Below are 13,454 nucleotides of genomic sequence, written 5' to 3'. Positions count from 1 at the left end.
TTGGTTGTGGAATATTCACAGACACAGCATGACCTAACCAGATGAAACTTTCCTTATTTTAATTTTTACATTGTTTTACTACTGAATGGGAATTGTTTTTAATATATTATATGCCTTTACAGCTTAAGGTGGCTCTTGGATAGAAATATAAACTAAACAGATTAATGCAAAGTGTCTACAACCACATTGTGACAATGGCACATATACTATATATATATATCCCTTTATTCTTACTAGTCCTTGAGAACAATCAATACTGGCATGGTGGAAGAGAAAAGTAAGAAAATAAATATATTGCATGAAACCCAAGATTACCAATGGACATTATAAACAATCTCAAAATATGACAATGGAATCATCCAGTTCACTAGAAGTATTAATTAGAAATATATTTCAGTTTGTCCAAGATATTAAAAAAAATGTTTGACAGATCAATTTACAAATCTCAATTTCACTATACTGTAATTTAACAACTTTGATTAGCTAAACAGAACCAAATAAAATATAAACAATGCCTACAAAAGAAGGAAGTGTCAGAATGGTGGGTGCAACCACATAATTGAAGCCCTGTTTCTTTCTGTTACATTACAAAGAGGTGTCACTTCAATCATGCAATTGCCATGCCAATTTTACTTTCTTAACCCAACGGACATCTTTGACATAGTCTCCCTTCTAGATACAAGGTCCCAAAGTATCCTGGAAGAAAGCAATGGAAATGCTTAAAAAGGCATTAACTTGTCTATGATGTAACCAGGGTCAAGCTGGTCTAGAGGAATCTTCATGAGAATCAAGTAAATAGGCAGCAGTCCTTAGGACAAATTAGTTAATTGTATAAATAGGCAGTTTCAAGGTTAGGAAACATACAGCAAAGAGGCTACTGAAGCATGACAGGAAGAGGAGACAACATATTTGAACTGTTGGGGATATAAAGAGATAATTTCCATACTTACTCTGACAGATGGCAAATTTATTTTTTTATGGCTTAATTCCAGTATATGATAAAGATTCTTATCTATCCATAGTGAACTGTGCCAGGTTCAAACCAAGCAAATAACCCAATCCATGTCAAGCCGAGAGTCTTAGAATTTATGCCGACTTTTACCAGTTAGACTCATTTACTTTGTAGTAATTGTTTTTTCAACATTACATTACAGTACACAATGGTGGTGACAGAGGAAGAAATAGAATAGTTTTATATACTATACATATTTGATAGACCTAGATAGATAAAGAAATTCTGTTCATAGAATGCAAAGGCCCTGAAGCACAGCAAGAAATATAATGGTCGAAGCCTCTGGAGATGATATCCTTGAATCATGACATCTCAAAATAGGCACAGCAGATGTTGCAAATGATTAATCACTGTATCTCTAACATTGCTAAGTAAATAGGAAATATTTGTGGGGAGAAACATATAAGTTTAATCACCGGTAATGTAAATAAATTTCATTTTCCTAAATGTGATGATTTAGCAGTCTAGTTCTTTCTCCCTTTAAATTAGCACAGTTTTCTGAATGAGTCATATCAGTGGGAGTGAGCAACTCGTGAGGTTTTTGAAGAAGGCCTGCACCTGCATATCACTAAACACCCATGCTTAAAATGGGATGGTTTGAAAATCAATCTATTTCAACCAATAACTTGGTCTATGTAGCAGTTTCAGTGCTGGGATGGGCAGCCCTAGCATCAGGCCACCTACAGCCCACCATCAACTTCTCTGTAGTTTTCACTTATCCTCAGTTCAGCTCTACATCTTCTGCCATCAGTTCTACCCCTTGTCTAGTTGTGTAGGAAATACACTGGCACATTATTAACATTTCTCCCTAGGTAGACAGTTCTTTCTGTCTCATAGGGAAATGTTCCCCATAGGGAACCCCCCGCCCCCCCCCCAAAAAAAACTATTTTGAATGAAACTAGAGATTTGCATTTACAATAGGCAGAAAAAAATCTTTCTAAACCTTATTAAAATCCTTGCCATTCTTTCATTCATCCCTAAATTAATTTGTCAGGATCTCTGAGCTTCTTTTGGGGATCATATTTTTCTACTCTCTGTCTCTGTCTCTGCCTCTGCCCTCCCCTCCCTCCGTCTGTATGTCTGTCTGTTTATCTTCTATCCATTATCTATCTATCTATCTATCTATCTATCTATCTATCTATCTATCTATCTATCTATCTATCTATCTATCTATCTATCTATCTATCTATCTATCTACCTACCTACCTACCTACCTACCTACCTACCTACCTACCTACCTACCTACCTATCATCTATCATCATCCTGCCTTCTGTTTTCTCCACATCAGCAATTCTGTGAGGTGGGTTGGGGCTTAAGAGAAAATACTGGCCCAAGTTCACCCAGCCAGCTCTTGTGCCTAATGAAGGACTGGACATCACCTTTCACTATAACTAGATTAACTGGAAAGTCAATTCTCCTTTAGCCTTACCAGCTTTCCTCTTTGCCAATGATGTTTTAAGCCTAATTCTCTTCCCTCTCCCCAGTTTTATGACAGATCAGATCTCCATAACAGCCATTTTATGATGCTACTTGAAACACTCTCGAACTTCAACTGGCTTCATCAGCACACAGAGGCTGAGGATATGTCAATGACATTCCAAAATGCTAAAAGCAAAAATGAAAGGCTCCAAATAAAAAGGGAAGCTCAGTACTTTCGTATAATATCCTTGTGGCGCAGTTTCAAAATGCTACAAGTTATTTGAAGCTTGCTTCACTAAAGGCACTTTGCAGTTGTCATTTTGTTTTCACGGAACTATATAAAGGTGATTTGGAATGCGTATTTCTTCCTACCTGGGGAAACATTTGAACTCAAGCATATATTTAGCCACCTGTAAATAAAAAAAGGATCTCCATTATTCCTTATAGACGATTGTTATTTACCTTGTACAAATTATTGTTTTGTGGTTTGCAATGCAAAGTGCATTTCCTATCCATGCCAGACTAAATTGAGGGGGGAAGAGGCCAAAGGCCTTCATTCGTATCTTCCCCAACACATTTTTTAAAAAAATCACACAGCATAGGCCACAACAGTGTGAGATATACTTACTCAGGCCAACTAATTTAGTCATTGTGGAACAGAACCAAGGATGCAACAAGTAATATTTTCTTTTCATAGGAACTCATGATAGCAATCATTATAGATATTTATTAGGCTTACAATGGTATTTCATACAGACTTAACTCTTAGTTTATCTCTTATCAGCCCTTCAAGATAGGCCTGGACAGAAAACAAACTCTACAAGGCCTATTGCCCTCTGTTGTTGTACAGTATAATTGAATATTAAAAGCCTACCTTTCTCTTATACCAGGGCTCTCCAAACTTGGCAACTTTAAGATTGTGGCTGGCCAACTGAGGAATTCTGGGAGTTGAAGTCCACAAGTTTTAAAGTTGCCAAGTTTGGAGACTCCTGTCTTATATCAAAAAGAATCAAAGCAGGACAATCTTTCTCTCCCCTGTTTTCCTTTAGGTGCATTTCTGACTTCCTCTCCAGCTACTTTCTTCACATCCTTGTTCTCTAAGATAATATTCTTTTGATTCACCCCTTATTACTTTAACCTTTCTTGTTTTCCACAATAACCTACCCAGTCCCCCATGTCTCTTTTTCTTGAACAACAATTCTCAACAATGATTTCTTACTTGCTGAATCCAAGAGATTCTGATTATAATGGTACTGCTATGAAAATTAAAAACAACATGGTTACTACCAATAAGTGTGAGAAAAAAAATAACAAAGGCATACACTTGTAGAAAATAAAAAGAAGTTGGTAACAACAGACTCATTTTGTCTATTCAGTTTTATCTGATGCAAAATACATTGTTAGGGATAATTAGATTGCAAAGACAATCAAATTAATTAATTGCAATCAACGAGCTGTAATCAGAAACTAGCACTGCCCTATTATAGATAACACTTGACTTTGTTCGTAAAAATAAGGGATACCACTTTGTTTTGGAGAAAACTGTTAGAGCATAGAGAATATTATATTATAGTCATCAAGACACAATTCTGGTGAACAAAATAAATAAACTGTCTGACATAACAGATCTTGCAATATCAAACTGAAAAAAAGCAGTAGCAAAAATTCTTTCTGGAAATTAAGGCGACATTATTAATATTTATTAAAAGAATTTTAATCTATTTTATAAACAAGGGCAGCATTCTCAACTTGAGTGCCCTCCATATGTAGCTCTGAATTCCATAACCACTAAGATTATTAGCTGAAAATCTTGCAGGTTGATACATACACATCTGTAGACCATCAAAGATAAAGAAAGTAGGTTACCAAGTGAGGTTTAAAAATTATATATGCCTCCATACAATATGCTCTCAGCATCCATAAGAAATCTTTTACAGATTCTTTTAGAGGATTATTATTGTCAGAAAAATTTCAGAAACTTCTGCAGTAAGTACAGAGTATGCTAGTTTTGAACACTGGGCCCTACTAACAAAATAAAATTCAATGTAGATAAAAATTAGATTTTACACTTAGGCAAGAAAAATTAGCAGTATAGATACAGACTAGGTGAAACTTGGCTTAATGCCAGTAACTATGAGAGGGATCTTGGAGTACTAGTGGGCAAGCACTTAAATATGAGCCAACAGAGTTTGGCAGCTCCCCCAAAAGCCAATTCAACCCTAGGCTGCAATTAATATGGGGATAGAATCAAGATCATGTGAAGTGCTTGTGCAGTTTTACAAAGCCTTAGTAAGACCACATTTGAAATACTGAATCCAGTTCTGGTCATAACAATATAAGAAGATGTTTAGACTCTGGAAAGAGTGCAGAGAAGAACAACAAGAATGATTAGGGAACTGGAGGCTAAAACATATGAAGAATGATTGCAGGAATTGACTATGTCTAGCCTAGAGAAAAGAAGGACTAGGGGAGACATGATAGTAGTATTCCAATATCTGAGGAGCTCCTATGAGAGGATCAAACTATTTTCCAAAAGGCAAGCCAAGAAACAATGGATAGAAACTAACCAAGAAGAGAAGCAACCTAGAACTAAGGAGAAATTTCCTAATGGGGAGAGTAATCAACCAATGGAATAGCTTGCCTTCAAATGTTGTAAGTTTGAAGGCAAGCTATTTGAGGCTTTCAGAAAGATACTGGACAGCCATTTGTCTGAAATGGTATAGGGTCTCCTGTTCCAACAGAAGGTTGGGCTAGAAAACCTCTTAGGTCCCTTGCAGTTCAGTTCAGTTCAGTTCAGTTCAGTTCAGTTCAGTTCAGTTCAGTTCTGTTCTGTTCTGTTCTGTTCTGTTCTCTATTCTATTCTATTCTATTCTATTCTATTCTATTCTATTCTATTCTATTCTATTCTATTCTATTCTATTCTATTCCATTCCATTCCATTCCATTCCATTCCATTCCATTCCATTCCAGTTTTAAACACATACTATAAAATGCTAACTTGTCAACATATTTTTTCCTGCTTGAAATTATGAATAGCAAGTGTGGTAGTAAGTGTGTTATATAATATAAAGTTAATCCAACATGAATAAAGAAAATATATACTCTTTGCAAGCCAAAAGTAATACACTAATATACTAATATGGATTAATAACTGTAGTTTTGTCATAACTGTCTTCAAAGCATAGTGCTCAAAAATTCAGAAGCCTGATCACTTTTCAATCCCATATGAATTCATATTTTGCTTTGCATTTTTATGTACTCCAAAATGTAATTTATATTCAGTAAATCATTTAATAAAATGAATCATCCCACAAAATATTGTGTATATTGATTGAAAGTAAGCTAAAAACAGGAGTAAATTTACTGAGTTGGTAAGTGAAGTAGATTTACTGGATTTGAAATGTTGTGGATTTCTATTTTATGTATCATAAAGCAAAAGGAGAAGGGCTCACATCCAGCCATAATGTTGATTTGATTATAGATTAATACATAATATGAATCCAGTTAATTTTAAATAAAATAAACCATGGTTAGGTGTGATATTTAAAACCAACTAATTCAGTATTTTCATTACTTATTCTCTAGATGCTTGTATCTTACATTTACATTTATGTTTTATAATACCTTTCTGATTATTTTCAACATAAATTGAAGATAGCATGTTAACAGTTTTTTAGGAAGACAGTGTGAAATGCTGGACATTTTTAGAAATTAAGTGATCTTGGCATCAAAACTGTGAACTAGAAAGGTTTCCTGTGGATGTTGCCAATGTATGTTGCCTGCTGTCATTTGATCCATTTATGAAGCTACTTATGGATTTACAGAAACCACAACAAAAAGAGAGAGACATTTTTAAAATAATAATTTTAAAATAATTAACCTAAAAATAAGCTTTAATTATATTTTTGAAAATATGTGTTCTTCCTCCTGATTATTCTATTTCGGTTATTTGTAGACCTGTAATTTTAACCTTTTCAAACTTGGAACCACATTTAGAAACTACTTCTTAATATTTTACAGATATATGCATAGTGATAGTAGTGCCAAGACTTGTCAAGACTGTAAACCACAGGAAGACGTGACCCATCAATTAAAATAAAGGTCAGTGTTGTTGGTTCTTTGTATTTTCCTCTCTGCTTCTTATAGGTGCATCAACATTTTTTTTTTCTAACCAGAACTTCCTAGGTTATACAGAGAAATACAAACACATTGTAATACAAAATTACTTTTCTATCTGAGATATTTTCTCTCCCCAAAGTTTGCTTGTTTATTCCTCATTTATATATAGCCATACATCACACAGAACATGATTCTGGGTGATGTACAATGAAAACAAATCATAAAACAAACATTAAAACATTCCATTGTAAGACATCAATCTTATTTAAAAAGGACTAGAAGAAGAGTATCTTCAGTGTTACATACTCAACCCATAGCTATCTCAACCCATCTGTGTTTCCCTGAGATCCCCAAGCCTGTTGGCATAGCCACAGTTTCAGATACTCTCAGGTGCTACCAAACATGGGCCATTCTCACCTCTGGGGAAATGATGAGCAAGTCCCATAGCAGAAATGGCTGTCTCCTGAGTACTGCCAGATATAATTCCTGTTTCACAGCAATCCCAAGGGGTAATATATAATTTACTCAAGCAAAAATGATGGCTGTGATTCTGTAGTGAATCAGCTTTTTAGCATGCTTGGAGATACATGCATACATACATGCATGCATGCATTCATACATACACACAGATTTACATATTATATTTATTCATATTTACTGTTTTTAATTTACTGTTTTTCAATGTGATAGCTCATAGCTCAATGTGCATACCTAACTGGATTGTTCCATTCTACATGGCATTCTGCAAAAATCACCTTTATTGCAGTGCACATATTTCTAAGATAAACATGGATGTGACTCCCTATTATTATTTTTAGAAAACTAATTTCTGGGCACTTCCTCCTCCTGGGTTCTGTCAGTTATGACAGGTCATTTTGCTCAGCCAAAGAAAGCAAAATCTGAAATAGCTGATGGGGCTAAAGTTCGATAGAAGCCATCTTAAAAACTGCTATTGGTTGAGACAGGAATTGGCTGATTAGACGGTCACTCAAATCTGATATCTCAAGTTGAGAGAATGACTGGTCCAATCTTCCATGCCTAAGGTGGGACTAGAACTCACAGTCTCCTAGTTTCTACCTTGGAGCCTTAACCACTAGGCCCAATTAATAATATTTCCATTTATTTAAAAGTTGCAATCAAATCCTTCAAATTAGTAGGTTTCTATTTCTAATGTGCTCCAATAAAACATAATTATTTTAAATTTAAGTTGGAACACAGGGGCAACTGATTTTAGGTTTCAGAGTTTTTTCAAGAGCAAAAGATACAGCTGCGTCCTCACCTTTACCTCCAGATGGCATGGTTGCTACATCATCAGAACCTGGCAAGCCTGTCCTTATTCCATTGTTAAAGGTGTGTCCATCTGCTGGTTGTAGCTGCCAATTTAGCCCAAGCATATGCATTGCTGCAAGACACAGAAAGCCAGGAAAAATAAACATACAAGGTATTTATTGTTGAAGTTGAAAGAGGAATAGTAACCTCTTTAAATGGGCATCTCCTTTCAGACACAGAGACACACATTTTACATTTCTTGAATTACTACACAAACAGTAAAAACATTAGACAACACATATACATATGTGTACATTTCTTATTATAACATTAAAATTAATTGCATCTTCCTTAATTGCCTGCTAGGAAGAATTTACTCAGAACAATTATTATTTTTCTTTTGGTCTACCAAGATTGCAATATTTTATTGTATATGCCTTGCTAGTGATCAGTTTCCCTAAGTGAGTTTACTGCTGAATAAACAAGACCAGGCATATGCTAGAAAACTAAGAGTTGCCTAGATTTAAACTTGTGAAGTGAACAATCTCTGTTTTTTATCATATCCAGAGTTAAATTTAACATATTTCAATAGCACTATGAAAAAAACTTTTGTCTTTTAACCAAAAGTTGTTTCAAGACAGGGTTGTTATGTTTATGGGGGGTAGGGGTGAGGGGAAAAATCAGGAAACTAGCCTTTGTGAAAAGTAGATGTGCCTATAACTCAATTGTTTTTAAGAATAGAAAATAATAAGTTAGAGTGGGACATACATTTTTTCAGTACTACTCTTGCATTTATTTTGTTCAATTATATTGTGTGTCCCATAGATTTTTGTAATCTTACAGTATTTTTAAGCCTTTTGAAAAAACGAATAAAGAGCTACTTTTACCTTTCTAAAAGAAGTGAGTAATGTGTTCTCTTGTATATTATTGCAGTTCACATACCTGCTGGTGTCTATTTTCTAGCAAAAGCAGGACTGTCTTTGGATATGGTGTGAATTGGCTCTATAGTTAGCCACAAATTCTTCTGTGATAGCATATTTTTTGTACACAACCTCCTCCTTGAAGTGTGTGTGTGTGTGTGTGTGTGTGTGTGTGTGTAATTAGAATGTTGCAAAATTTCAGAGGAGTGCCTATTAGATGAGATTGTTTAACAAAACAAAATCAAAATTTATTCATATTCCTAAAATTGATCAACAAGAGAATCCTTAGATGTCCATATGACACTTCATATTTAGAACTGCCCTTGGTTTCAATTTAAATTGCAATTGCAATTTTTCTTCTCTTTGCTGTTAAAGTGATTTGTCTGGATTGTATTTTGCTTCTTTATTTACAATACGTTTATTTAAATCCCAGAAAGCTGCTTATAGAAAACCACAAATGAGATTACTTATAACTTGTGTATATATACATATACATACATAAAGACAGATTTCATGGCAAAATCCGTATGATTGATAAACTTGTGCAGGGAATAAAAGATACATTCTGTAGTACTAAGATGATCATATTCTGGGCTGCAAAAAATTACTATGGAATTCCCTTGCTAAGTGCTCCTCCTCTGACTTCTTTTACATGCAATCTTCTCCCAAACTGGATTGGTGTACCACCCTGTTGATATCAGGCTTGCACCAATTTTTACAATATAAACTGAACCTTTGCTTCAGAGAATACTCTGGAGACAGTTTTCCAGTGTTTTCCCCAGAGATACAATGTGGGTTGTTTCCTATTGGTGAACTTCCTATCTTTCTGCTATTCTGCATTACTTCTCCTCCTGAAAACCAAGGTACAACCAAGGCAAACAAGTATGCCTTCACAAAATCTTCTTTTGGTTGCTCAGTTGTTCTGAAGGCCGGCTGCTGCATAAATAGCTATTTTCTTTTCCTTTTACTGCAAAATCTAAAGACAGAACAGCAATGATATGAGTGAGATATCAGCTTGCTGTTATTTTTTTACACCCACTCACTGGCAAGCCAGAGGAGAGAGCAAATATAATTTATGCTATCATTTTTATTTTATTATAGATGCTTTAATTCCTTTATATAAATAAAAATAATAAAAAGGTGGCATACCTAACATTCCTTCCTGCTCCTATTTTCCACACAACAACAATCCTCTGAGGTGATTTGGGCTGAGAGGGTGTGACCAGTGGTGAGTTGCTACCGGTTTGCCCCAGATCAGGCGAACCGGTGGGGGAGGCGGGAGGCTCTGCCCAGACACTTCTGCGCATGTGCAAAAGTGTCACGCGTGTGTGAACCAGTAGCAATCTAAATTGAAACCCACTACTGGGCGTGACAGGCCCAAAGTCACCCAGCTGACGTCCATGCCTAATGCAGGACAAGAACTCAGTCTCTTTGTTTCTAACCTGGTGCCTTAACCATTAGATCAAACTGGCTCAAATGAGCAAGGATGGATGAATAGCAGAATAATATTACAAGGGGAAGGAAAAGTAAAAATGGTAACTGGGTGGAACAGCCCTTTGATATATTTAATGGCATAGCAGGAGCCAATAGTTGTAATATTTGTTCCCAGTTCTTTTCCCCATACTGCTACCTGCCTAGAAGGAAGTACCTAAATAGGAAAGAGGTGAGCCTGAGAAATTGAGTAAATCTCTCTGCATTAGAGCAATGTGCATACATACAGCCTGGATCCCTGAAAACTGCCTGATATTTATGCTTGGAAACTCACAGAACTAAGAACTGACCCTCCAGGATATCAAAACCTACAGCTTGAGATTCAATGCCTCATTATTTAGATGCACAATTAAAGTCAGAATTCTTGTCTCTATTGTAATTAGAAGGTCTTTGAATTACTGAGCCCACGTACTGAGCTTGCAAGTACTTCACAAGAGCCATCATCACTTAAAATCATATTGTCATCACCACCACCACTTTGTTATAATCAATTACATACTAAATAGTTTTTTATTAAAATTCACATTTATGTCTTGCAAGGGATCAAATAATTGTGGACCGGAAAGCAGAAACACAATGGGTTAATTTTTCAGAGGAGTGCCTCCAGAGTCTTTGATTTAAATGTGGCAGATCTCACCTTCAATGGTATTTATGCCTAAGTTCAGGAGGAACACAATTCATCATCACTGACAAGACCTTCTCAAGAGAGAATGGAATAGCAGGGTCTTAGGGGTCAGGATAAAAGGCCAGCTGAGCACAGGGTAGTGAAACCGGTCCAGGCCTGACATCTTTACCTTCCATCCTGTCTAGGACAGTTAGTCATTTTCAAAAATATGAATACCTCAGTGGCAAAATGGCTATCTGATGAAATTTCCTAATAATGTTGGAGTAAGTTAATTCGTCAATAAAAAGAGCTATTACCCCTGTGCTGGGAAGAGGTGGGGGAAATTAAATAGACCACAATGAAGATTGTCAAAGTGAATTTCATTTCAGCAGCTCCTGCTGTTGAGTAGCAACGTAACTGTAGAGGCACTGAGCAATAATAAAGGGAGATCCTCAGGAAACAAGAGATCATGTCCTTTCACATAGAGAGGTCACTGGAGCTTTGTGGGGCATCACTAAACTGTTCTCACACAAAAGGGCCTGGTAAAGGATGAACAGTCAATCAATAAGTATTAAATGAAATATGTGGAGTGACATACACGTCTGCTTGTGTAAACAGACTAGCCAGCTACATGTTGTGTTGAGAGAGATGGTTACCAAGAGCTGATCCTTCCCCGCCCCCCCTATCCTTTTAAGAATCAGCACTGTCAGCATATAACAAGAGCAGAAATTACACACTTATCATCTCAAAGGAAAAGTGATAAATCTGTCATTGTCCAAGTGCTTCAGCAGATACTAGATTTTTTATTTTTATGGGTAACAAAATGAAGCAGTTCAATCAAATCTGTATTTCGATTATAGACAAACATAAAATACAATGTGGAAAAATCACATCAACTTCAGTAATGGCATTGAAACACATAAGGCCTATAAAGTAATTAAAAACTAGGACTGCAAATAGAATATGTAATGTTAAAACAGTAAAGTCTCACCATAAAAATTAATACCAAGACATACTAAAAGCATGGGGGAGGGGCTGCTCTGAAGGCCACCAAAAGGATGTAAGAAAGATAAATATAGAAAGACGGCCTCTTGGTAAGTTGTATAACAAAACAGTTTAACATGAAGGGTTCAAAACATCTTTCTAAAAAGAACTAATGAGGCACCAAAGGGAAAAAACATAATTGGAGTTATAAGTAATTGCAGTCTATATAAAGAATGTTTTAATGGTGAAAATGTTGCTCAATATATTGCTGCTAAATGGCTAAAAATTATTTTCTTAAGCATTAGGACTGAAGTAAATGAATGCTGTTATTTTTCAAACTTTTTTTTGCTGTTTAATAAACCCTGACCAGGGATCAGTTTTGGAGTCTGGAAGCTAACTAGAAAAATCGGTCTTGTCTGTTTGACCTATAAATCCTGACATCTGTTCAGAAGTCGCTTTTCTTGGCTGCCTCTGAAGACTCAAGGACCTTTAAGCACCAGCAGATTCCTTTAGTATATTCACTAGTCTGCATGCCTTCTGAATAGCTTTGGGATGCTTTTATGTCACTGTGCAACATACGTAGCTTTGCCCTATTAATCTAGTTCCCAACCGTGCAACTGTTTGGATGCTTGGAGCCACCCAAAAGGTCTACAGAATCAAATGTCTGAAAGATTTTGTCATAAACATCTTTTTGCCTTAGACTGATTTTTTTTGTGGGCTTCAGAACCAATTGTGACAAACATTAGACTTTATGGCACAGATGACAGTGGTTAAATATAATTATATGACAGTATAGTTATATGTAATGTTAGTAAAAGGAGTTTGGTATCAGTACACAGAGAGGTTGTCAATCTACAGGAGGCCTTATAGTCCATGTCTACATTTAAAAACGAAACATTAGAACTAATTATGATGACTTGAACTATAAAGAGAATGCAAGGAAAGCTGCAAATATATACAGACTTAGAAGTAAATTATGTTTAAGTATGTAACACTGTTCTCATTGCAAATTGTTTTACTATGTATTTTATGTCATACTAAGTTTACATTATATTAAAACACGTCAGTGTTCATTTGTGCTGATAAATTTAAACTGAATTCTGCTTGATGTTCAGTCTCAATTTTCAAAGCATCAAGTAGGGATAGATAAAAAGCAATGGGAAAAAGAATCCTTTCCATTTGACTTCTCATTTGTCTACTACTAACTCTCACGAATGAAAGCAAATATATGTGTCCCAGGATAATATTTCAAGGACACCAGAGGTATATGGTTCCAAACTTACGGACTCATAATGAAGCCCATCCCCAGGGAATTTTTCTCTACTTGAATATGTGCTTTGGGCTAATCTATGAATCATATTTATGTGGTGCCTTCCTACCCGAAGGAAGGCCCAGTACTCTTCAACATCTTATCAATGATTTGGATGAGGGGATAGATGGGGAACTCATCAAATTTTCAGATGACACCAAGCTGGCAAGAATAGCCAACACTGAAGAAGATAGGCTTAAGATACCGAAGGATATCGACAGACTTGAACATTGGGAGCTATCTAACAAAATGAAATTCAATGGTGAAAAAATAATAATAAAGTTCTATATTTAGGCAAGAAAAACCAAATGCACAGATATAGTATA

At 35.7% G+C, this 13,454-nt stretch overlaps 1 protein-coding gene across 6 annotated transcripts in view; it reads right to left on the bottom strand.

Annotated features, from left to right (window-relative positions):
* Positions 1 to 13,454, bottom strand: part of TENM2 (teneurin transmembrane protein 2) — a 959,433-nt gene that overhangs the window by 206,652 nt on the left and 739,327 nt on the right. For all 6 annotated transcript variants that reach the window (XM_087887374.1, XM_034406200.3, XM_087887377.1 and 3 more), the window contains one exon: positions 7,831 to 7,953. In XM_087887374.1, coding sequence (XP_087743500.1) covers positions 7,831 to 7,953 — 123 coding nt within the window. The remainder of the gene's footprint in view (positions 1 to 7,830; positions 7,954 to 13,454) is intronic.

Source organism: Pantherophis guttatus, chromosome 2 (assembly GCF_059756535.1).
Source record: "Pantherophis guttatus breed Tessera chromosome 2, ASM5975653v1, whole genome shotgun sequence".
NCBI classification, from domain to species: domain Eukaryota; kingdom Metazoa; phylum Chordata; class Lepidosauria; order Squamata; family Colubridae; genus Pantherophis; species Pantherophis guttatus.
The sequence above is the reverse complement of the archived record's forward strand: the minus strand, read 5'-3'. Positions and strand labels throughout refer to the sequence as shown.